The following is a 25466-nucleotide window of genomic DNA, read 5'->3' on the forward strand; positions in this document are numbered from 1 at the left end:
TAAGGCAGGACCTCCAGCGATGGAGACCTTCCAATTTCCTGGCTAGGTAGAATAGCACTAATTAAAATGAATGTCCTGCCCCGTCTCCTATACCCTATGAGAATGCTTCTGGTGATGCTGCTGAGGCTGGCATTATGTAAATCATAAGGCTGGTTGGGTTTCTTTATTTGGAATCATAGACAGCCCCTCATTAAGCTGAAGAAGCTACAGCTTCCACAGGCAAGGGGAGGATTGGATTTCCCAGATTTTAGGAAATATCAGTTAAGTTCCCTATTAAGTTACATAGCTGATTGGGTCTTGTCTGACCCGCAATCAATGTGGCTGGACATCGAGGCTTCTCAAGTAAAATGCCCACTTATTAACCTTTTATTTTCAGACAAGAGGAAAATCATTACGGATCACTGTAAAAACCCCATAATACTAAACACAATTAAAGCTTGGAATATAATGCGGCAAAATGAGGGCAACTCACATAAAACATCCCCTTATGCTCCGATAGTGGGAGCATGGGGATTTCAACTGGGGTTTACAGATGCCACTTTCAAACTCTGGAGATCCAGGAGTATCTCTTGTTTAGGGGGTCTACTTAAAGAAGGGATCCTGATGTCTTTTGAACAGCTGCATCAGAAATTCGGATTACCCAATGGAGACCTCTTTCGATACTTCCAAATTCGAGATTACATACAGAAGAAGACTACGTTATTAGATAGTCTTTATAAATCAGATAGAGAATGTAGAATGCTATGGCCAATGGGGGTATCTTCCATCAGTACTATTTATCATTTACTACATGGTGAAGTATTGGGAGATATAGACAATCTGCTTAAAATATGGGATCAGGATTTGGGACTAGAAATCTCTATAGAAACGTGGAATGACATTTGGGAAAATGCCAGAAGAATCACCATCTGCAACAGAACTCAGGCCATTCAGCTGAAGATACTTCATAGGGCCCATATAGCACCAGATCGATTGGCAAAATTTAAGGCAGGAACATCTCCGATGTGTCCCAAATGTAAAATACAGGTGGGCACTTTTGTACATTGCCTATGGACCTGTCATAAGATGCGTAGATATTGGACTAAAGTAGCAACTGCTCTGACAGAAATCTTAGGAACGGAAATTAGAGTGGACCCTGTATCTCTCCTTTTGGGCTTTTCGATCTTACCCTCCCTGGATATGCACGGGAAGAGATTATTTTCTATTCTCTCTATATATGCAAGGAAAAATATTTTGGTAAACTGGATGGCTGAGGGCCCCCCTGGACTTTCAATTTGGCACAGATTAGTTATGGAATGTATTCCCATTGATTTCCTTACAAATATGGTGCACCAAAAGACCAAATTATTTCATAAAATATGGCAGCCCTTCTTGAATTATATAAATACATATATTTCAGACGTCCTAACAAGGGCTTTTATTTAATTGAAATGGCGAACCTGGCTGGTCCGTGGCCCCTTGGGAGAGGAATCCCGCACGAATACGGGTTTTGTTACATATGATGTTAATACATTCCCAGCATGTATCTCACTACCCAATTTCTGTGTTATCCGTTGGGTTTTTGTTTCTCTTATTTGAATAATGTAAGAGACTTAATTCTGCACTCTGGTTAGTTGTAGGTTAGATTAGTAGTTAGTTGAGTTTTTTTTGTTGGTTTTTTTTGTTAAATTTTGGTTATTATTTATTTAAGATTTAATTGTATATCAATGTTTATGCATGGGTTTTTTTATTTTGTAAACTTGTAAAAATGTTAAATTTTCAATAAAAATACCTATAAAAAAACAAGTTTCTTTAAAATTATTGATTCCCATTGAAAGTAGGCATTATTCAACAAATGTATAGAACTGATTTAACATAGTTTGAGATATGAAATTACTGACCTTCGACATATCCAGTTCACAATTAAGATGTCACAATCTCACCATTCTGAATTACTGATCTCATGTCCATACATTCATCCTTATATTCAGGGTGTGCCACATGGTACGTTCCAGAAGTAATTGGAATGTCTCAGCTGAGACTTTTTGAATTTGTCTCAACATCAGTGACTATACGGAATTAAATGTAGCAGTGTGTGTTGATTGTACGCAGGACTAATATTATCATTTGTTTTGTATCCATTGTTCAGGGTTTGGTTTGGCCTTTATTGCCTACCCAGAGGCCCTTGCACAGTTGCCATGGGCAACTTTATGGTCCATTTTATTTTTCTTCATGCTGCTCACTTTGGGACTTGACACACTGTTTGCAAGTTTTGGTAAGAATGACATCTTTTAAGTTCAACAATAATGTTACTTAATTTAACCAATCTTTTTCTACTTCTATAAAAGGAACTTATCTAAGCTATTATGTTTGGAACTACTGCTGATGATTGTAATGCATGAGAAAACAATGTTACTCTATAGTCAAATTCTCCACAATGTCTTAATGAAACCTCAGCTTAGTTGAATGAAACGTGTTCCAAGTTGTAGGAAAGAAATATTCAGGTCATTGTTACCTAACATCTGGAAGATTTACAGTGGAATTCATGTTTTTTAAAAATCTGCATTCATGTTCAGTCGCTGTTCACAATTTTGTTTTTCTTCATTCATTCATGGGATGAGATCATTGCTGCCTAGGCAGCATTTATTGCCCATCTCTAATTGCCCAGATGGCAGTTAAGAGTCAACCACATTGCAACGGGTCTGGAGCCACATCCAGGCCAGGCCAAGTAAGGATGGCAGCTTCCTTCTCTAAAAGACATTAGGAAATCAGGTCAACTTTTCCAACAATCAATTCATGGTCAACATTAGATTCTTAATTCCACCAACTGCCGTGGCAGGATTTGAGCCTGGGTCCCTTGGACATAATCTCTGGATTAACAGTCCAACGATAATACCATTAGGCCATTGCTTCCCCTTTCCTTGTTCTTTCTGTTGTATCATACAACTCATATTTCTGTTTCTGCTGCCAAGTTCTAGGTGTCTCAATATAATAACTATCATTTTTGATGTACATCTAGACCCTTCTCATCAGGAACAGGATTTGTTAAAATGTATTGAGCAGCAATTATGTTGTGATTCAGTTAACAGACTAATCTGGAGGCCTGGATAAATGACCTGGAGACAAGTGATCAACCCTCACCTCTATGTCAAAAAAGAACTGCAGATGCTGGAAATCAGAAATTGCAGGAAGAACTCAGCAGGTTTGGCAGCATCTGTAGAGAGGAAGCACAGTTAATGTTTTGAGTCCAGTGACCCTTCTTCAAAAAACAGCATTCTGAAGTAGGGTCACTGGATCTGAAATGTTAATTCTGCTTTCTCTCCACAGATGCTGCCAAACCTGCAGAGTGTTTCCAATAGTTTCTGGTTGTGTTTCACGTCAGTGTCTGAGGAATTTGAATTCAATCAAATAAACCTGGATGAAATAACATTGCTGTCAGTAATTTTGACTGTAGAGCTATCATTGTGTCAGAAAAACCCATCTGACACCTAATGCCTTTTATAGAAGGAGATTGTGTGTGAGAGACCTTCTTGAAAACCTCAGAACCATAATCATATGTTAGACCCTGGAATCCTTGATGTGCATTTTGCTTCAATGCTTTATGTTATTAAAGAATCCAACAGAATATTTATTGCAGCTCACTGTTATATACAAATATTATATTCATGTACGCTTCTCGGTGAGTATGAAAGTACTCAATTACAACATGCAGCACAGTTTGTCAGTATGTCATGCTTGAACTGGCCCAAGTCAAGATAGTTTCTGAGACCTTTCTGCTCTTAAGTCACATAATTATGCAGGGTTTATATAATGCCTTACAGGTTATTATATTAGATAAGTTTCCCTACTGTGTGGAAACAGACCCTTTGGCCCAACAGGTACACACCGACCCTCCGAAGAGTAACCCACCCAGACCCATTCTCTTACGTTTACTCCTGACTAATGCACCTAATACTACAGGCATTTTAGCATGGCCAATTCACCTAATTTGCACATCCTTGGATTGTGGGAGGAAACCAAGCATCCGGAGGAAACCCATGCAGACATCACAACCCACACTCATTCCACACAGACAGGCACCCAAGGCTGGAATTGAACCTGGGTCTTTGGCACTGTGAGGCAGCAATGCTAACCACTGAGCAACCTTGCTGCCCCACAGTGCTGTGGTAACATATTAATTGTGAGGCATGAAACAACAACCCTCTCTGAAATAAAGTGGCAAGCCACTCAGTTGTGGCTCATTGCTCCGATAGGAAAAATAAACCAGATGAACTGCCTGGCATCAGAAACAGCAAAGGTACAATCTTCCCAATCAGTGTTGCAAACTCTTCTGCAATACAATCTGAGAGAGTTCTCCCACACATTGTTGAACCAAATGTCTAATATTGTCGTTCCCACTGAATCACAGCCTATAGCCCACATCTCAGAATCTTCTATCACCCACCCTGAGATGGTGAGTTACTTTCAGGAGACATTAGCAAGCCTCCATTTTCCAAACATTGCTCTTATACAATTCTGCCCATAGACAGAGAAATCTCTCCCCATTGGCTCCTTCAGTCCTCTTGGCTGCCATTTCTCTGGTGGTGGATTTATCTAAGACTTGGTATAAATCATTAATTAATCACTGATAACTCTTGTTTTCAATAGAAACAGTAATAACAAGCCTGCTGGACCAGTTTCCTGAGTTCCTTAGGCCAAAGCGTCTTTATCTGACAGCTGGTCTTTGTTTGTTATTTTATTTCCTTTGCCTTCTGTTTGTAACACAGGTAAGTTGTAGCTTAGTCATTTGCTATGTTTCCACATGAGCAATCAACCCTCTCTAGACAAGGATACTCAGTAAAATGAGACACTGTTTCATAAATCACAAAGAATTAAGTTCAGTCTAAATAAGCTCCCAGCATTTAGAACCCCACTGCTGGTTTGGTTTTGGACCAGGGGTGGTGATAAAAATGGATAATTGGCAGTCCAGAATAAGAAGAATGAACTGGAGGAGAGCTGACTTCAATGGGCAAAGAATGGAGCTGAGCCAGAGAGACAGGAACAAAATTATGGTGGGAAAAACAGTCACTGAACAAAGGGCTATGTTTAAAATAGACATTAAAGCACCACTGACCATAATTTTCCAGCCTTCCCTAAACTCAGGGGAGGTGCTGACTGGTTAGACAATTGCAGACGTTACGCCTTTATTTGTAAAAAAAACCTGTGAAGGTGAGCCCAGCAATGACAGACAATTCAGTTTAACTTCAGTGGTGGATAAAAATCTGGAAACAAATATTAATGACAGAATCAGTTGAGGCATAGATAAATATGTGGGTTAATTCGGAACAGTCAGCGTGGATTTCTAAAAGGCAAATCATGGCTGACAATTCTTGAAGAGGTAATAGAAAGGATCGATGAGGGTAATGTCATTGATGTGGTGTACATGAACTTTCAAAACTCACTTTAAGCAATGTTACACAGCAGACTTATGAAGAAAGTTATAGCTCATGGTATAAAGGAGATAATAGCAGTCTGGATACAAAATTGGCTGAGTGAAAGAAAATGGAGAATAGTGATCACCAAATATTTTTTGGGTTGTAGGAAGGCTTGTAATGGAGTTCGCCAGAGATCGGGATTGGAACAAAAACAGAAATTGCTGGTGAAACCCAGAAAGTCTGACAGCATCTGAAGGGAGAAAACAGAGTTAATGTTTCAAGTCCAGTGACTCATCATCGAGAAATGGTAACTCCACTTTCTCACCAGAGATGTACCGTAGCTGCTAGGTTTCACCAGCAATTTCTGTTTGTGTTTTTGATTCAGATGTCCAACATCCATAGTTCCTTGTTTTACATCAGTCGTGGAAGCCCTGCTTTTCCTGCTTTATTTGCAGGGTATAGACCTTGTCTTGTAAGGGACAGTTTCAAAGTTTGGAGGTGACATGAACCTTGGAAGGATTGTAAACTCTAAGCAAGAGAGTTGAAAAGTCCACAAGTTCACAGACATGTTGGTGGAGTGAGCAGGTAGCTTCCAGGTAAAGCTCAATGCAAGAAGTTTGAGACAATCCATTTTGGGGAGAGAAAACATTTGTAACATCAGGGGTGCAGTACTTAAGAAGTGCAGGAGGGGTCTGGGCAGATTTTCACAGATCATTGAAGATAGTAGGATATGTAGAGAGAGCATATGGTATCCTGGGCTTTAATAATAGAGTTATTAGGGTATAATAGCAAGAAGGTTAGGTTGAACTTGTATAAGAAATTTGTTAATCCTCACCAGGAGTGCTGAGCACTGTTGTGAATGCTACAATATTGGAAGGATGTGAACACTTTGGAAGAATGCAGAAGAGATCGACAAAAATGATTCCAAAATGAGAAACCTAATGTATGAGAATACATTGGACAGATTGGGTCATTCTCCTTAGAGTGGAGAGGATGGGTCAAGAGAAGTTGTGACAGACATTGCCAAACTCATATGAGGTCTGAATAGAGTAGATAGGGAGAAACTGTTCCCCTTTGTGAAAGGATCGAGAATGAGATGGCTCAATTTTACAGCGATTTGCAAATGTAATGAAGAAGATCTTTTTCATGTTCAGGTCTGGAGTGCACAGCTTTGAAATGTGATGGTGAGTCAATTGAGGTTTTGGTGATTATTTAATTGGAAAAAGGGTGTGAGGAAGGGGTGTGTGGCAGGAGTCATAATGCTTGCTGGGAAGCAGTGTGGACATAATGGGCTGAATGGCCACCTTCTGTACTGTAACAATCTATGATTCTGTGACTCTTTCTCTTGTTTGTTTGTGGAATGTGAGTATTGCTGGCTAAGAAGACAGTCAACAGGATGTGATTTATCCATTCCCTGCAGCCTTACAGTGCAGTGGGCAGAATAAATTTCCTAATAATGGGGCTCATGCCAATCACCAGCAGGAAAAGGTGCCATCCTTAGCAAGAGTATCCGATTGACCAGCCATTCCACCAGTGTCAGCAGTGCCACAAGCTCAGTGGTGGGCACTGCTGGTACTGCAGACAAGGCCACATGTGGGACCAAGGAATCTATAAATCCTGGATATTGGGTTGAGGAAGGTTTGGAAATCTTTGGTTGGGATGGATTTTGCAGAGCAGTTGAGCATGATGCTATGTGTAATTGGAGTGCCCCCAAGTTGCCCCCTGAAAACAACACCCTCCCTTCTTTCCTTCCCATCATTTTATGCATGTCTTTATAAACAAAATGTGGATTCCCACTGACTTGCTTTGCAAAATCCATTTCCGACTCTCCACCCTCAGTACCCTTGTCCCTTGATGAAGATTTCCAATTCCTTCCTGAAGGATCATCATTGAGCTGAAATGTTAATCTTATTCATCTCCCTGTTGAATATGTCTGCCCTGTTGAATAATTCTAGAATTTCCCGATTTCCATCTCAACCTTCCAGCACCTGAAATTCTTTGCTTTGTAAATCAACTTTCTTTTCTGCCTGGTGCCTGCTTTAGCTTGGTTGTGGGGAATGCAGTTTTGGAAAGTGCTCTTGCAGGACACTTGCCGAAGTGGTGAATGTTGAAGGTGTTCCTTGGTGAGTCAATTAAACAGGCTGCGTTCTCTTGGGTTGTGTCATGCTTTCTGTGTTTCACAAAGTCCACAAGCCTCATCAATTGGATCACAAAACTGTAGAATAGAAATCAGAAGGAATGGTCATCAAACTTTACAGCACTGTGGTCAGACCTTACCTTAACTACTGCGTCCAGTTCTTCCCAACAAGACAGACAGACACATGGATACTGGAGACTGTAATGCTAGGAGCCACTAGACTGACCCCTAGAATTGGGGTTTTGAGTTATGAGGAAAGATTCAAGAAATTGTACTTTTCAGGCTGCAGACCAGTTCATTTTGAGAGGTGATCTTATGCGGTTATAGAATGTGATTTTACTCGGAATATTAAATTTATGAGATTAGAGAGCTTGGTTTAAAATGAGGAAAAGCAATTTGAGAATTTATGTCTGGAATTCTGCACCACATGAAGAATGATTGACACACAGCACTAATTTCTGCATTGAGCAGTGGAGGCTAAAATCTAGAAATCATTGATGAAGCAATCAGATGTTGCAATATCAGGGTGTTCACCAATTATTAACGTCTGTATGAAGATGGAGTGATGACCTTCCTCATCCAGGATAAAGCTGTGGTCTCTATATTTATTGCTGCCTTTAATTCCCACGATCGCAGTAATAAAAAGAAAATATTTTGACTAATGTTGCAGATTTAATTTAATAAAGACGATTGCAATTTGAGCAGAGGGAAAGTTGATGAGGAATATGTGTCATCTGAGAATGTAGTAGAGGTCATGGGAAGGGGAGATATCTAGAGGACTTTTGTGAACATTTCATAAATATCATTAGTACAATGTTCCCAGGAAGTTAAAATAAAATATTGAAAGGCATGGAAAGATCATAATATATAAATCCAGAGAGGTGTTGCACCTGACCGAGATCACATCTGGACAGAATCATAGACTCTCTGCAGTGTGGAAATACCATTTAGCCCATCAAGTCTGCATTGATCCTCTGAAGAGCTGTGCACCCAGAACCATCCTCTACCCGACAACCCTGCGTTCCCCATGGTTAATCCGCCTAGCCTTTGCATCCCTGGACACTATGAACAATTTAGCATGGCCAATCCACCTAATCCACATATCTTTGGACTGTGGGAGGAAACCAGAGCACCTGGAGTAAACCCACAGACATGGGGAGAACTTATAAACTCCACACAGACAGTCACCCAAGGGTGGAATCAGACTTGCATTCCTGGCATTGTGAGGCAGCACTGCTAACCACTGACCCACCGTGCTGCTACATGCAAAATTGATTGTTTATTTCAAAAAAGAAAAATGGAACACAACTAATTCCAGCCCTTCAAGGAATGAGAATAAATCGAGCAAACAGGGTATTTTGCGGTTGAGAAAAGATAAATTCTTAAATCCTTTTAATGTCTGTTTTAAAGATTTGAATGTTATGTTTTTTTTCCATTTAATGCTTTCTAATTTTCCATTTCATTTTAGGCTGGGATTTATTGGTTACATTTAATGGATTATTTCTGTACTGGATGGATTCTCATTGTAGTTACTCTGTTGGAACTCATTGGTCTCAGCTGGATCTATGGTGGGTATGACTGGGAAAAAAAATAATTACAATTGAAATGTATTTATGAGAATACTTTCACCTCTTCAGAGATAACACTACAAAGTCTACACTGGATATTGTGCAGATAACTATAGGGTTTGAACAGTTAGTGAGGATTTAGACTTGAGTCAAATGAATAATGACAGAGGCAAAAAGTTTAGGATTATAAAATTCATGAACTAATTTTATTGAACTATGTTTCAAAATCACAAGGCTATGATACAGATATAACAGGTGAACAACATCATGCATGTCCAACAGTGAAAAGCAAAATTTAGAAACTAATTGACTTGCTATTCAATCATGCCCTCACTTGATAACTACCCCACAGCAACTGAATCCTTCCAATCCAATTAACCTGTGGCATACTTGCCTTCACTGGAAGTGGCATTGATTGTAAGGGTAGGCAAATTATGCTGCAGCTTTATGGAACTTTAGTTAAGTCACACTTGGTGTATTACATACAGTTCTGGTCACCACAGTAGCAGATGGATGTGGATGCTTAGGAAGCATTTACCAGGATGTTGCAGGGTATGGGGATTTTAGCCAAGAAGAACATTTAGACAGACTGGGTTTGTTTTCATTGGAATATGAAAGGTTGAGGGGTGACTTGATAGAAGTTTAGAAGATTGTGGTGGCATGGATTGAGTGGAAGGTAAGAGGTTTTTTTTCCCAGGGTGGAGGGATCAATTACTAGGGGACACACTTTCAAGGTGTGGGGGGATGTTTCGAAGTGATCTACAAGGCATGTTTTTCACACAAAGGGTGGTGAGTGCCTGGAACACGCCTGCTAGAGGAGATGGTGGAACTAGACACAATAGCAGCATTCAAGAAGCACCTGGACAAATACATGAATAGGAAGGGAATAGAGGGATACAGATCCTGTTCGTGAGGACAGTTTTATTATGGAAGAGCAAAATGTGTAAGCGCAGGCTTAGAGGGCCGATAGGCCTATTTCTATACAGTTGTGTTCTTTGTCCATTCTGACTGTTTCAAAACCCCCAAATATTCCCTTCCACCTTCAGAACAGAAGCATCACATGGGTAGATTCTTAACATTGTTTCAAGACTTCTCACTTCCCTGACCACAATGATGATCCTACAGAATCAGGAGATTCCCTTAATGAGATTGTTCCTGTGAGTGTCTTGATCATCATAGAGATTAGGAACATTAATATGCTTCCTGATCCTTTATCTTGGGACACAGGAATAAGAGTAGGCCATTCAGTCCATCAAACCTGTTCCCCTATTTAATACCATCATGGTCAGTCAACACTCCAATGTCTTTTATCTGTGCTATCCATATCCATTCATTCCATTGGACAAGTTTTTTGATCATTTTCTTGCCCTTATGGTGCCCTAAGAATACAGCCAAGGGAATACTATTTACTGATTACCTGTTTACAGGAATTAACATTAGCCATTGTTTCCACTCCCTTAACCATTGTTCACACAAAGATCAGGCTCATCAATTCTAAAGTGATGAATGCAATTTCTTAGCCGACATTTTACATTTCCAGATTTTGGGAGACCAGACATTGGCTGGAAGCTGTACACCAGGATCAGGCAGATGTCCCAACACACTGGCTATATGGGAATTGCCTGGGAATGTATGATACTCATGGAAATACCCAGTGTCAAAAATCCTCTGAATAAGTTCCAACTCTGAGTTAGAGACAGAGACTTCAGAAAGTTCTGACTGACTTATAATTACCCAGGAAATGTTAGAAGGATTAAAATCTGCTCTCATTATAAAAATGACTCCCTCAATCATTTACGTTGACCTTACAATGAATAACATTAACAGTCTCCCACCAAGTCATTCACCTGTGACATCACTTCCCATGGGCATGTGACCACCCACCACTCTCTATTCCAGACAAAACACACCTCTCATCTCCACTATCAAACACTCCCAACTCCATACCTGACCAGATCCAAATCTTCCACAACCCTGCTCCACAACCAACATGACTTCACCACATCATCAATCCCCACTCATTGGCACCTTTGGCCTCAACCTGCCACCTCACTTCATCTCCCATTCACCTTGAACACTTGTCTTCTTGAAACAGTGTGAGAGTTCCTTCAAGACCTTTAAATCTTGGAGTACAGATAATCGATTTGGTGATAGGGAACACTCTGTTCATCCTGTTTGAAATCTTCAGCAATCCTTTCTCTGTTTAACCTGTTCATCAATGCCACCTGTACAAGATGAACTTCAACAGAAAACAAGCTGCCCTGAAGACAGGACAGCGCGAGTGATGGTGTCTCTCTTCTTCCTTGCTATTCACAGGGATAAACAGATTCATCAAGGACATTGAGATGATGATTGGGAAAAGGAATTGGCTTTTCTGGCTCTGGTGGAGAGCTTGTTGGATTCTGATCTCTCCGTGCATTTTAACCGTAAGGAGATGTTACATCTTTGAGTGATTTAAGCTGAATGTAAAAATGTACGGTAAGTCCCTTTCATCATGTTACTGATTTTACTTTCTGTGTTTATTTCATTCAGGCAATCTTAGTCTGGTCCTTAACAACATTTGCCCCTCCAACATATGGACCAGTTGAATACTCTGTCTGGTCAATAGCGCTGGGCTGGTGTATGATCATCTTGTGTATTATGTGGGTACCCATAATAGCCGTGGTGAGAGTTGTCCAAGCTGAGGGCCCCACCTTGTGGCAGGTGAGGAAATGTTTGAAAGATCGGGAAACAGTTTCTGTGACAGCCTCTCAGACTCCTACTTTACAGCAACTTTTAGTAATACAGTGCCTCCACTGCTATATTATATCCCACTGTACTCCCAAGAAGTGTCATAAAGTAAAATCTTACACCAAACCTCACGACAAATTACACAGTAGAAGAACAGAAGCTTGGCTGAACCAGTCGGTGTGAAGATATGTTGAGAAGGAGAAAAGAGAAATAGAGAGGTGGAGATGTATGGAGCAATTCCAAAGTTTAGAGCTTTGACTGCTAGAGACAGACTTAGAGGCATGTAGATATCTCAAAACTTGTTGGATTTGAAGTGATTACAGAGGGAAAGTCCTGGGTATTCATGGAAAAGTGGGCCAGGTCTATGCTGAGTCCAAACCAATCCAGAGCCATTTCAAGATGGCAATGGGTTCTGATTCCAGTCGTCAGCCCCCTTCCAGGCGTGGCCAGTTATTGCTGGTCTAGAGTAAGTGCACAGTTAACAATCCCTCACCACTACATTCCCAAGCTGACAGGTTCCAAGAAGCAAGAATCTTCAAGCAACCCTCAACTTTTAATGAAGATGGGGCAGCTTCACCATGGCCCTGGTTCACAGCCTCGCACAGGCTTTAGACATTAATCTGGATTTGAGAATTTTTGTGAAAGGTGAGAACAAAACCTCTTATCTATGTCTATTCTGTGTGCCCATGCCCACTGAATGTTAACCCATGCTCGTTCACCCAGTTGGTATTCAAAACAAGATTTGTGAATGGGTATTTGCTTTAGTCAGCAGCTGCATAGTTGCCTCTGTGTTTCTAAAGGTCATTGATTATATGGTTTAGTCAGTAATTTTGGTTGTCTATTTCAGAACAGTCTTTTGGGGCTTCTCTTTAACTCACAGTAGCCTTGTTGGAAATGTATTACCACAATGTCATCAATGCACAATGTGTCTCGAGGATGTGTGATCAGGGTTTTGTTAAAAAAAAACTGACTAATTAGTGTCGTGTTCTCAATAAAATGATAATCTTTTAGATGTAGTAGCTACTTCATAAAATTAGAATAAATTGATTACTTGGTAACGCTGTTTAAATTGAAAAACTGTTCCTGCAATAGAGCATTTTTAAAAATTTCAGTTTGATTTAATTTCAAGATTATTTGGACATAATACGTGTCTCCAGATTTCATTGCAAATGAATATCACAATTCAGTCAGTTTAGACATGGGAGTCTGATCTCTGTAATAAACATAGAACATAGAACATAGAAAGATACAACGCAGTACAGGCCCTTCGGCCCTCGATGTTGCGCCGACCGAATCCTACCTAACCTACACTAGCCCAATAACTTCCAAATGCCTATCCAATGCCCGCTTAAATGACCATAAAGAAGGAGAGTTCACCACTGCTACTGGCAGGGCATTCCATGAACTCACAACCCGCTGTGTAAAGAATCTACCCCTAACATCTGTCCTATACCTACCACCCCTTAATTTAAAGCTGTGTCCCCTAGTAACACCTGACTCCATTAGCGGTAAAAGGTTCTCAGTGTCGACCCTATCTAAACCCCTAATCATCTTATACACCTCTATCAAATCTCCCCTAAACCTTCTCTTCTCCAATGAGAACAGCCCCAAGTGCCTCAGCCTTTCCTCATAAGATTTTCCTACCATTCCAGGCAACATCCTGGTAAACCTCCTCTGCACTCGTTCCAATGCCTCCACATCCTTCCTATAGTATGGCGACCAAAACTGCACACAATACTCCAGATGAGGCCGCACCAGAGTCTTATACAGTTGCAACATGACCTCAGGACTCCGGAACTCAATTCCTCTACCAATAAAGCCCAGTACACCATATGCCTTCCTCACAGCACTATTTACCTGGGTGGCAACTTTCAGAGATCTGTGTACATGGACACCAAGATCCCTCTGCTCATCCACACTACCAAGTAGCCTACCATTAGCCCAGTAATCCATCTTCTTGTTACTCCTACCAAAGTGAATGACTTCACACTTAGCTACATTGAATTCCATTTGCTACATTTCTGCCCAGCTCTGCAACTTATCTATATCCCGCTGTAACCTACCACTTCCTTCCTCACTATCCACAACTCCACCGACTTTTGTGTCATCCGCAAACTTGCTTACCCAGCTTTCAAGCCCTTCCTCTAGATCATTTATAAAGATAAAGTGGGCGGCACGGTGGCACAGTGGTTAGCACTGCTGCCTCACAGCGCCTGTAGACCCGGGTTCAATTCCCGACTCAGGCGACTGACTGTGTGGAGTTTGCACGTTCTCCCCGTGTCTGCGTGGGTTTCCTCCGGGTGCTCCGGTTTCCTCCCACAGTCACAAAGATGTGCGGGTCAGGTGAATTGGCCATGCTAAATTGCCCATAGTGTTAGGTAAGGGGTAAATGTAGGGGTATGGGTGGGTTGCGCTTCGGTGGGTCGGTGTGGACTTGTTGGGCCGAAGGGCCTGTTTCCACACTGTACGTCTAATCTAATCTAATCTAATCTAATAACAAAAAGCAATGGTCCCAAAACAGATCCTTGTGGTACACCGCTAGTAACTGCACTCCAAGATGAACATAGTCCATCAACTACTACCCTCTGTCTCCTTCCAGCCAGCCAATTCCTAATCCAAACCTCTAATGTATCCTCAATGCCATACCTCCGTAGTTTTAGCATTAGCCTACCATGGGGAACCTTATCGAACGCCTTACTAAAATCCATATACACAACATCTACTGCTTTACCCTCGTCCACTTCCTTAGTCACCTTCTCAAAGAACTCAATAAGGTTTGTGAGGCACGACCTGCCCTTCACAAAACCATGCTGGCTATCCTTGATCACGTTATTCCTATCCAGATGTTCATAAATCTTATCCCTTACCATTCTCTCTAAGACTTTGCCCACCACTGAAGTCAGACTCACTGGCCTATAGTTACTAGGGCTATCCCTACTCCCTTTCTTGAACAATGGGACCACATTCGCTATCCTCCAGTCCTCTGGTACTATTCCCGTTGACAATGACGACATAAAAATCCAGGCCAATGGCTCTGCTATCTCCTCCCTAGCTTCCCATAGGATCCTAGGGTAAATGCCATCAGGCCCAGGAGACTTATCTATTTTCATCCTCTCCAATATTCCCAGAACCTCTTCCCTGCTTATTTCCAGGCCATCCATTCTAATCATTTGTGACTCCATATTCACATCAGCAACAGTGTCCTGTTCCTGAGTGAATACTGATGAAAAGTATTGATTTAGTGTCTCTCCAATCTCCTCCACCTCCACACACAACTTCCCACTACTATCCTTGACTGGACCGATACCTACCCTAGTCATCCTTTTATTCCTGACATACCTATAGAAAGCCTTTGGGTTTTCCCTAATCCTACCAGCTAAAGACTTTTCATGTCCCCTTCTCGCTTCTCTTAGCTCTCTCTTTAGATCCTTCCTGGCTACCTTATAACTCTCTATCGCCCCAACTGAACCTTCACGCCTCATCTTTACATATGCCGCCTTCTTCCCTTTCACAAGGGATTCCAATTCCTTACTAAACCACGGCTGCCTCACAAGGCCCTTTACACCATGCCTGACTGGTACATACTTATCGAGGACAGGAGTAGCTGCTCCTTGAACAATCCCCACATCTCATTAGTGTTCTTCTCTTGAAGCCTGTTTTTCCAATCCACACATCCTAAGTCATGCCTCACTGCATCATAATTTCCCTGCCCCCAGCTATAACTCGTGCCCTGCGGCGCACACTTATCCCTCTCCATCACTAAAGTAAAAGTCACCGAGTTGTGGTCACTGTCCCCGAAGTGCTCACCTACCTCCAAGTCTAACACCTGGCCTGGTTCATTACCTAGAACCAAATCCAGTATAGCCTCACCTCTTGTTGGCCTGTCTACATATTGTGTCAGGAAACCCTCCTGCACACATTGGATAAACACCGACCCATCTAATGAACTCGAGCTATAGCTCTCCCAGTCAATATCTGGGAAGTTAAAGTCCCCCATAACAACCACCCTGCTACCTTCACTCTTTTCCTGAATCATCCTCGCAATATTATCCTCTACTTCTCTAGGACTATTAGGAGGCCTGTAGAAAACACCTAACAGGGTGACCTCACCTTTCCTATTTCTAACCTCAGCCCAAACTACCTCAGATGGCAAGTCCTCTTCCATCGTCCATTCCACTGCTGTAATACTATCTTTGACAAGTAATGCCACACCTCCCCCTTTTTTACCCCCATGTCTGATCCTACTAAAACATTTAAACCCTGGAACCTGCAACAGCCATTCTTGTCCCTGTTCTACCCACGTCTCTGTAATGGCCACAACATCGAAGTCCCAGGTACCAACCCACGCTGCAAGTTCACCTACCTTATTTCTTATACTTCTGGCATTGAAGTATACACACTTCAATCCACCCTTCTGTTTACAGGCACCCTCCTTCGAGATCGCTGCATTATTCATAACCTCCCTACACTCAAGGTCCTGTACCCTAAAGCTACAGTCCAGGTTCCCATGCCCCGGCGGAGTTAGTTTAAACCCTCCCAAAGAGCACTAGCAAACCTCCCCCCAACACACAGATTGAACATGTTTCGCTACAATATGACTTGCCAAGTATTAGAACAAAGTGCAATATAATATGCTTAGGAACAGCTTTCTTTTACATTGGAATTAATTGGTGGATTAATATTGTGTAGGAATTGTTAAATATTTCACTTCTGTTTTCATAGAAAATTTCTGCTGCATGTACAGCAGCTCCTGAATGGGGCCCACTCCTGGAACAACACAGAGGGGAAAGATACAGGAAGAAGCCTGACTCTACAGAAGCCCTGACTCATGTGCAATGTCTTGTCACTCCTGAGATTTGAGGAATTTTGAGAAAATGTTTTGTTCAATTGGCCAAAAAAGACCCTGATAATTGCTTTTTCTTGTTTATACCCCCTGTAATTGCAATGGGAGTTTTTCAGAACTGTTTTCAGCTCCACCAAGAGCCAGGTATCACCTTGGTTAAAGTTTTCTTTGAGCCTTTTCGCCTTTTAAGCAGTTCCTTCAGGTTGAGGATGGTAAGGTTGATTGGTAAGTCCAATGCATGATCTGTAGACTCAGCCTCATGCGGTTTAGGTGGGCTGTTTGAGGCTGTGTGCACTCCTTCTGATGCTTTAATTTCATTTCAGCACATTCTGCATTGATTGTCTTGATCTGTTTAGTGTCCTCTCAGATACGGCTTCACCATTTTGGATGTTCACAAACTAGATACTCCTATGAGACAACAGAGGTCTTTTATCTCCTCAGGGAATGCTTTGAGGACATGCTTCAGTGTTTCTGCTGTCCTCGTGGGAATCTCCTGCAGTGACTGAGACTGAGTAGAACAGTTATGGGGAAGTTTGGTATCAGGCATGTGAAAGCTATGGCCTGCTCAGTGCAACTGATATGAAGTAATTCTTGGCAGTTTTGCTTTGGCAAAGGCACTGCTGTTGGACCTTTCTTGACATTGAATGTGGAGGAATTTGCAACATTACCGCTGCCAGTACTTTTGAGCTGGTTTCTGCCAGTTTTCCAACTCTCTAAAGCATATAGGAGCACAGAGTTGCTACAATCCAGCAGGACCTCAGGTTGCTAGTGTTTTAGATTAATTAACATTTGATTTTTTGTGTCATGAAACTTCAATCATGCTCCTGCTTCAGCCCTTGGGTGCTAATTAATACCCAAGGATTCCAACCATTATATATTGTGGACAGGAGTTCCAACTCCCACCCACAGTCTGCAATGGCTGGGTTTCCTTCTATTAACCACAGGATGTGTTAAGAATTTCACTGGGGATCCTGCTCCACATGGATTTTTATCACTAGCACTGACTGAAAACATTGTCTGACCATGTGTGATGCTGATGGTAGTGTCCCTGCTGGCACAGTTCAATCGTGACTTGTTGATTGGTCCCATCTCTCCACAAGGACACATGTTTAAATTCTTCAATCTCATCTGATCAATCCAGAAACTGGGGAAGTCCTTTCTTTGCTGTTAGTGAATACTTGCTTCACTGTTGGCAAACCACCAAAAACTATTAACAATGTTTCATGGTGATAAAACCAGTTAACTCAACGCCCTCAGTTGGTTAAGTTTTTGGAAAATTAGTGAAGGTTGTCAAGAAGGTACAGGGCTCGACCCGACCCCACTCTCTAGACAAGCCAGAGGCAAGTTAGGACATGGCAAAGATCAGAGCAACTCACCCTCTGACCAGACAAAGAGAGAAACAGAGGGAATCAACCCATGAAGAGAGAGGAAAATGCGGGAAAAGAATTAGATGAACCAGTGAAAGTTATGAGTATCCGATAGGTATTTAAGTTTCTCAAAGAATTGGGTAGTTCGAAATAAAGTTGTTAAAACTTAGAATTGTAAAGTTTAGTTCTTAATCTGTGTTGTCTTCAAATAAAGTTGTGACAGTTATATTGACTGCTGGCTTGTGCTGTGTCATCTTTTCCCTGTTTCAAGAAGAGTTATCTGGGTAAACTCATTTCACGTGTACTGGTTGACTGAGTCTGCAGGGTCCTAAACACCGTGAATCAGACAACATTCACCATGTCAAACCAAAAATGAGAAAAATAAAAGAAAAATAATAATGGTCTCAATGACTGAACAGAGAACAGTGACAGCATTAAGAGAGTAACTGCAAGTGCAAACCTTTTATGCCAGAGTTTCACATTTCATGAGTCATGTAACTCCAGAAAGATATATTCTGGCCTGAATCTATAGCATAATGCAAGAATGCAAATGTGTCTCAGGAAGAACTTTGTGTATGTCAGACTGGAATTTTAATTCAGTTAAAAAACCTGGAAAATATAAGTATGATTTGTAATGATGGCCTATTGATATTTCTAAATAATGATTTATAATGTTGTGGTTCTGTTCGCCGAGCTGGAAGTTTTTGTTGCAAACGTTTCGTCCCCTGGCTAGGAGACATCATCAGTGCTCTGGAGCCTCCTGTGAAGCGCTTCTTTGATGTTTCTTCCGGTATTTATAGTGGTCTGTCCTTGCCGCTTCTGGGTGTCAGTTTCAGCTGTCCGCTGTAGTGGTTGGTATATTGGGTCCAGGTCGATGTGTTTGTTGATGGAGTTTGTGGATGAATGCCATGCCTCTAGGAATTCCCTGGCTGTTCTCTGTCTGGCTTGCCCTATGATAGTAGTGTTTTCCCAGTCGAATTCATGTTGCTTGTTATCTGAGTGTGTGGCTACTAGGGATAGCTGGTCGTGACGTTTCGTGGCTAGTTGATGTTCATGTATGCGGATTGTTAGCTGTCTTCCTGTTTGTCCTATATAGTGTTTTGTGCAGTCCTTGCATAGTATTTTGTAAAGGCATGGCATTCATCCACATTTGCCATTATAAATATAACGATAAGATGACATAACATTACGAAGTGGTCAATTTGTAAGGATGCACAATAACATATGTATCTATAAAGATGGAAATAGAGTAAATGAAAACCTCATATGCACACACACACATACAAGTCTATGGGATGAATTTGCATTTGCAGAATTGTAATTGTATCTAAACAAACAAATATTACTCGGTGAAGAACCCTTTTGTCTCTGACACATAACATGGTTCATTCAAACACCATTCCAGAGTCATGAACATGTAATCCAGGATGACCCTTCAATGCAGGACTGAAGGCATCTTCAAAAATGGGACTAGTGTCTTCAAGGACCCATTTGTCAGGTGGATCTAAATGTTTCCCCTTTGCACTATTTTGAGACAGTGCAGGAAAGCTGTTTCCAGTGACCCCCAGGTAATGTTTATCCACAAATATCAATATTATCTCTTCGCTAACTCATTGCCATTTATTGGAGCTTGTTGTTCTCAAATTGACTGCGACACTTCCTCACATTACAACAATTAATACATTTCAAAGTAACCGTATTCACATTAATACATTTGACAAGTTTCGGTTTGAACCTCTGACTCAAGAAGAAAATTAAATGAAATTACTTGTTTAAACTGTTACTAAGCATGAGTTATTCAACAAACACCAACCTTTAACATGGGCACAGCTTTTCACACTCCAACAGCTCCGAGGCTGGCAAACTGGCCAAAGGAACATTCCAGTAAAAACAATGGTGTCCCAACAAGAGCCAGCATGAGTGTGCAGGGAATAAGGAATGCACCTGGAAAATATAGGAAAGGATTTTAATGGAAGAGACAATCATCTGTTCAAGCTGAATCTCCTCCTTTCCACTAGGTAGGTTCTATTGAAATTATGCCTCTTTGAAAGTCTGACCTGGGTTCAGATTTCTTGTGTTGACCAAGATCTAAGATTGTCACTATATATCTCAGGACTTCACTGGCTCAGCTTCCAATACATCAGTCTGGAAAATCTCACATTTGGCATTGGAGTGGATTGTCACAGAAAATCTTGGCCCTATTTTAGAGAAATACCTGTTGTACTTCAGTCCTGTGGGAAGGTAAATAAAAAAAGTAATTAGTGAGGAGATATTGGTAAGCGAGTTGGTAAGGGACTAGGGTGTTAGTTAGATGAGGGAGTTGTGATGCAACTGAGTAGTGAGCGGGTGGTTCTCAGCAGACTAAGGGGGTAACACAGCAGGTTGTTGGTTGAGGGAAATGTGACAGATGGGAAAGGGGGTTTAGTGAGTCAGTGGATTGTGGGCATAGGTATTAGATGTTCACAGAGAGAGAATGGGTCAGCTATCCAGTGAGCACAGGTCAATTGTTGCATGTTATTGACTAACCAGAGACTGGCAGCTCATGGTTATGCCAAATATCCATTGATGTATCTGCCAGTCTATCAATCCATTGATCCATGTGTCCTTTCATCTCTGAATCTATCATTCCATCTCTCCCGATACAGCAATTCAAGGTGCTCATTCCCAATTCATTACCTATGATTGCTGTCTGATTTTGGGGTACAAATGTATGTTAATATACAGGAGATGATGAGTCTTTGATGCAGCTGCTAAAGTTAGAGTTAATTACAAAAATATTCTCATGTTTTCTTTCTCCTGGAATTAGAATATTTTTGCTTCCTTCCAAAATTGTGTTACAACACTTTTATGCATTCGTTCTTCATATGAACATCATTTTTCATGACATCCTGATCTCAAGGCCTCATGCTGTTAGAACACAGCCTTCATTGACCTAGGGTTCTGGGGGTTTGAAGAGCACTTGAAATAAGCAAGTTATAATGTAACTCTGAGTTCCAGAGGCTGACTGAGATGGCCAGTAACTGAGGATTTCAGATACGGTGCTGTAAATATACCTGACGTAGATATTGCAAGCATTTCAAACAATAACACATTAAAGGATATTCAAAATTCATAGATTAACAGTTCTACACAACTGCCAGGGCTCAGATGTTTCATTTTGAAAGCCATCTATTAGATGAATCTTGTTGTTTCCCCTGATTCGAACCCAAACTCCAAAACACTATACAGCTAAAAACCCACGGGATTGAATTCATCATAACCAAATTCTGAATGAAATGAAACATTTCCCTTTTCTTGTTGACTTGAATGTTCTTTCTAAAGAAATGAAAGAATTCACTAAATTTTACTTTTCTCCAGATGCATTTAGGATCCATTACAGTTCCTCCTCCATTTCTGTAAACCAGGTATGGGAATCTCCAGACATTGCTCAGACCCACAGCGTTACCAATCACTAAGAGCAGGCAATCAGTCTCTGAGGACCAGTTGCCTCACTCCACATTCTCATCACCTTCAGCCACACTTTCATCAGTAATAATCTGAGGGAAAGAAAGGAAATGGTCAGTTCAGAAATGAGCATTTCACAGGCTAAAACTCATGGTAAAAGTGCAATTCTCTATAAGAATATTCGATAAATGAGCAGAAATAGGCCATTCAACCCATCAGGTCTGCTCTGCCATTCCATCATGGCTGTTATGTTTCTCAATCCTATTCTTCTACTTTCACCTGGTAACCGATGATCCCTTTACTAATCAAGAACCCTATCTTTCCCCGACTGTACACTGGTGTTTTCTGCTCAGCAGCAGTTTGATGGAAACACACTCAGACTCTGAAGAGAGACTTTGCAGTTCACAACAATGAAAATCTCAAAACTCATAGTTATCTCTCAGAGTTTTACGTGGCTTGAATGTCAAGTTTTGAGAAAATACTCACCCTGTCCTTTGGAGGATGTGTTTGGTGGTCATTCTGTTAGATCCTAAATATAATCTATTGACTTTGTTTCATTTTTGGAGAAGGAAGAATGATTCTTCCACTTGCTCAGGTATTGGATGGAAGCCTCAAGGAGGGCACCTTTGTCTGAAGCTCCCTAATGTTTGTGACTGGAATTAAGGCTGATGCAGCTTCTCCGTTGATGGTGACTCTTCCACAATCAGAAGCCAGTCCCTTAGACTGTCTGAAAGGGGTGTGGCTCGAAAGCTCTCAGCTAGTTCTTGATGAAGATCCCCGAATATTTCTCCTGTTTATTGGTCAATTTCCATATTAAACATTTCTAATGCAGCATATCTTTCAGAACACTCCAGGTCAAGTGCGGCTATTTTGCATGGACAGGTTTGAGTGCTGCAATCGTTCTGAAGGGAACGGGACAAAATGAATTTACTCCAAGTGGGAGCTCAGGCAAAGCAGAAAGTTGTTTGAACTTACTTGTTTAAAAATGGGACAGTCCATGCCAATACCAGAAAACTAAAGATGCTAATGTTCATTTCACATGTAACATGTATTTGCAATATTTGGATGTGCCCAGTGACATTGAGAGAGAGAGAGAGAGGGGGAGTAATGTAGTGATATTGTCACTGGATTAGTAATCCAGAACATTAGGTTAACCATGTGGGTCAAGAGTTTAAATCTAAGCAGGGCATTTGGAAACATATAAATTCAATAAAATGAGAAATTAAAAAGCTGGTCTAATAGTGAATATGTAACCACTGGTGATTGTCATTAAAATGAATTTGGTTTACTAATGTCCTTCACGAAAGGACATAATTGATTCTTACCTATTTTGAGAGCAAACAAAACATCCGACATCAACCTAAGCACCAGACAGGACAAACACAGCCTTGCCGACACTGTGATGTCCTCCTTATTTACATCTGGGGACTTGTTGCTTAATCGGAATAGCCTCTCCTATCTCTGCATCATGCACCATTAGGCTAATACTTCCCAGGTTATTTCCTCATATCTCCCCATGTGATAGTAATGCTCTTTCAGGTAATTTCAATTTTTCTCAGGAAGATAACCCAATCATTTATCCCAATTTTTGACAACTTCCTCATTGTCCCATTTAATTTGAGGAATGTCCAATTCAGAAGCCTCTGAACTTGGCTCTTCCTTCTGTGCTGTAATCATTAACACCTTCTCTTGCTTTCCTTCCCTGTCAAAATATCTTTTGAGTATCCCACAAGACACACTCTGTGAGATTTCTTCCTGTCTGGGGTCCATATCAAGTAGTTTACCTCACTCAATGTCCTTTCGATTTTATAAGATCCACTAAATCCTGCTTTTAAAGGTTCACCTATTACTGGAAGTACCACTAATACCTTATCCCTGATAGCAAAATAGCGATATTTTGATTTCTTATTCCACTTGCTGAGTCATTGTGAGCTGTGGTACTTTTAAATGCTGTCGAGTCAACTCCCTAGCTCAATTTAATCATTTTCTAAAATTTGACACATAGTCCAAATGGGTGGTCTCTGAATTCTGACATATTAATTTCTCCTTAATCAATTTTAGTGGTCCTCTCACTTCATGTCCAAAAACTAATTCAAATAGACTGAATTAGATGGATTCATTTGGTATATCTCTGATCATAAAAAGAACAACCAAATTCCCTTATTCCAATCATCTGGATAATCCTGACTATAAGCCCTCAACATGGTCTTTAGTGTTCAATGCCATCTTTCTAACGCTTCCTGCGATTCTGGATGGTACGCAGTAGATTTGAATTGTTTTATGTCTAAGCTGTCCATAACTTCCTTAAATAGTTTGGATGTGAAGTTTGACCCTTGATTTGACTGTATCTCTGTTGGTAGTCTGTATCTAGTGAAAACTTTGAGTAATTCCTCTACAATCCTTTTAGCTGTGATATTGTGTAATGGAACAGCCTCTTGAAATCTTGTCGATGTATACATTATTGTTAACAAATACTGATTCCCACTTTTTGTTTGTGGTAGGGGACCTACTCAATCAATTAAGACTCTGGTAAAAAGTTCCTCAAAATCTGGAATAGGTATTAAAGTTACAGGTTTTATTACCATCGGTGGTTTTCCAATCACTTGACATGCATGACACAGCTGGCAAAATTCAACTACATTCTTGTGCAGTCCAGTAAAAATGTCTTTGTATTTTAGCTTGTGTTTTCCTCACTTCTAAATGGCCTCCAAGTGGTGATTCATGTGCCACCTGCAACATTTCCTTGAATCTCTGCCCATTTCTCATCTGCTTGAATATGTGATGGTCTCTATTTCCTAATTAAGACATCATTTTCAGGTAATAGCACACAGGGATAAATTCAGACTCCTTCTCTGTATATGCCTTTTGATACAATTGCTTTAAGTTTTCATCTTTCTGCTGAAACTCAATGAGTTTTGCACAGGTAAAGATATTTGCATGATTATTTATTTATTCCTGTTTTATCTTAACTAACTGATTGAATACAGTCTCTGCTAATGCCACTTCAGATTCCTTATCTGTACCCTTTGATCTCTCCTCCTTCAACTGGTGACTCTGTGACCTCATTACTACACAAACAGGGAAGATTCCCAAGTAAGACTCTTGCAGTGCTTTAGTTGCTTGAGTATCCACAGGTCTTTCAACTACAGTAGGCAGCACACCTACCAGTGAATCAGCTGTATCATTCACAAGGACAAATTGTTTTCCTGGAACCGAGACTTTGTCCATTACTCCTATACACATTCTCCACTCTTTTCTAGTCACTCTAGCATTATTTTACATAATTGAGCACTTTTTGTCTCACCATGAACTCTTGTTACCAGTAACTTTTCTGGCAATAGTCCTTCAGGAGTATATTCCTCCACATCCTTCAGCATCACAGACTGAGAGAATCCTGTGTCCCTTAATATTATAACCTCTTTACTTGCTACTCTAACATGAATAAACTTTACCTTTTCAGGTATATTTTTAAAGCAGATCTGGCATTTCTTCCTTAACCAACCTTTGATCAGCTTGTGCACTCTGATGCAGCTTTCTAGTTCCCATTGTTAACACTCCAACAACACTTCCAGGGTTATCCTGCTTTCCCATGCCTGGCTTTCCTGTGCTTTTCCTAGCCCACCAACACTGTGATTTCATGTGATCTACTTTATTGCAATAAAAACACTGGAGCTTTTACCTTCTTCGTCCCCTTCTGGGGTTTCCTTTTTACGCTGTGATAAGGTCTCCTTATGATCTTCACTGAGATCTATCTTACCCTTTCCACAGGAGGATTTCTCTTTTCCCCAACTTCTATCCCTCATGGATTGAAATTGATGCAGGAAGTCAGACCGTGATTTATGGACCAACTCATAATCATCAGCCACTTCAATTGCTAAGCTTGCCATTTTAACTCTCTGCTCTGCCAAATGAATTTGCACTATGTCAGGCAGTGAATTTTTAAACTCCTCCAAAATAATTGTCTCTCTAAGGGTATTGTAAGTT

At 40.9% G+C, this 25466-nt stretch overlaps 1 protein-coding gene across 1 annotated transcript in view; it reads left to right on the forward strand.

Moving 5' to 3' along the window:
* The window catches only part of LOC132820036 (sodium- and chloride-dependent neutral and basic amino acid transporter B(0+)-like), a 64618-nt gene extending 47930 nt beyond the window's left edge, over positions 1-16688 (forward strand). Inside the window, exons 10-15 of the mRNA XM_060831957.1 lie at positions 2129-2254; positions 4627-4745; positions 8999-9098; positions 11415-11524; positions 11631-11801; positions 16551-16688. Of these exons, the coding sequence (XP_060687940.1) occupies positions 2129-2254; positions 4627-4745; positions 8999-9098; positions 11415-11524; positions 11631-11801; positions 16551-16688 (764 nt within the window). The remainder of the gene's footprint in view (positions 1-2128; positions 2255-4626; positions 4746-8998; positions 9099-11414; positions 11525-11630; positions 11802-16550) is intronic.
* The last annotated feature ends 8778 nt before the right edge of the window (positions 16689-25466 follow it).

Source organism: Hemiscyllium ocellatum, chromosome 11, assembly GCF_020745735.1.
Source record: "Hemiscyllium ocellatum isolate sHemOce1 chromosome 11, sHemOce1.pat.X.cur, whole genome shotgun sequence".
NCBI lineage: Eukaryota > Metazoa > Chordata > Chondrichthyes > Orectolobiformes > Hemiscylliidae > Hemiscyllium > Hemiscyllium ocellatum.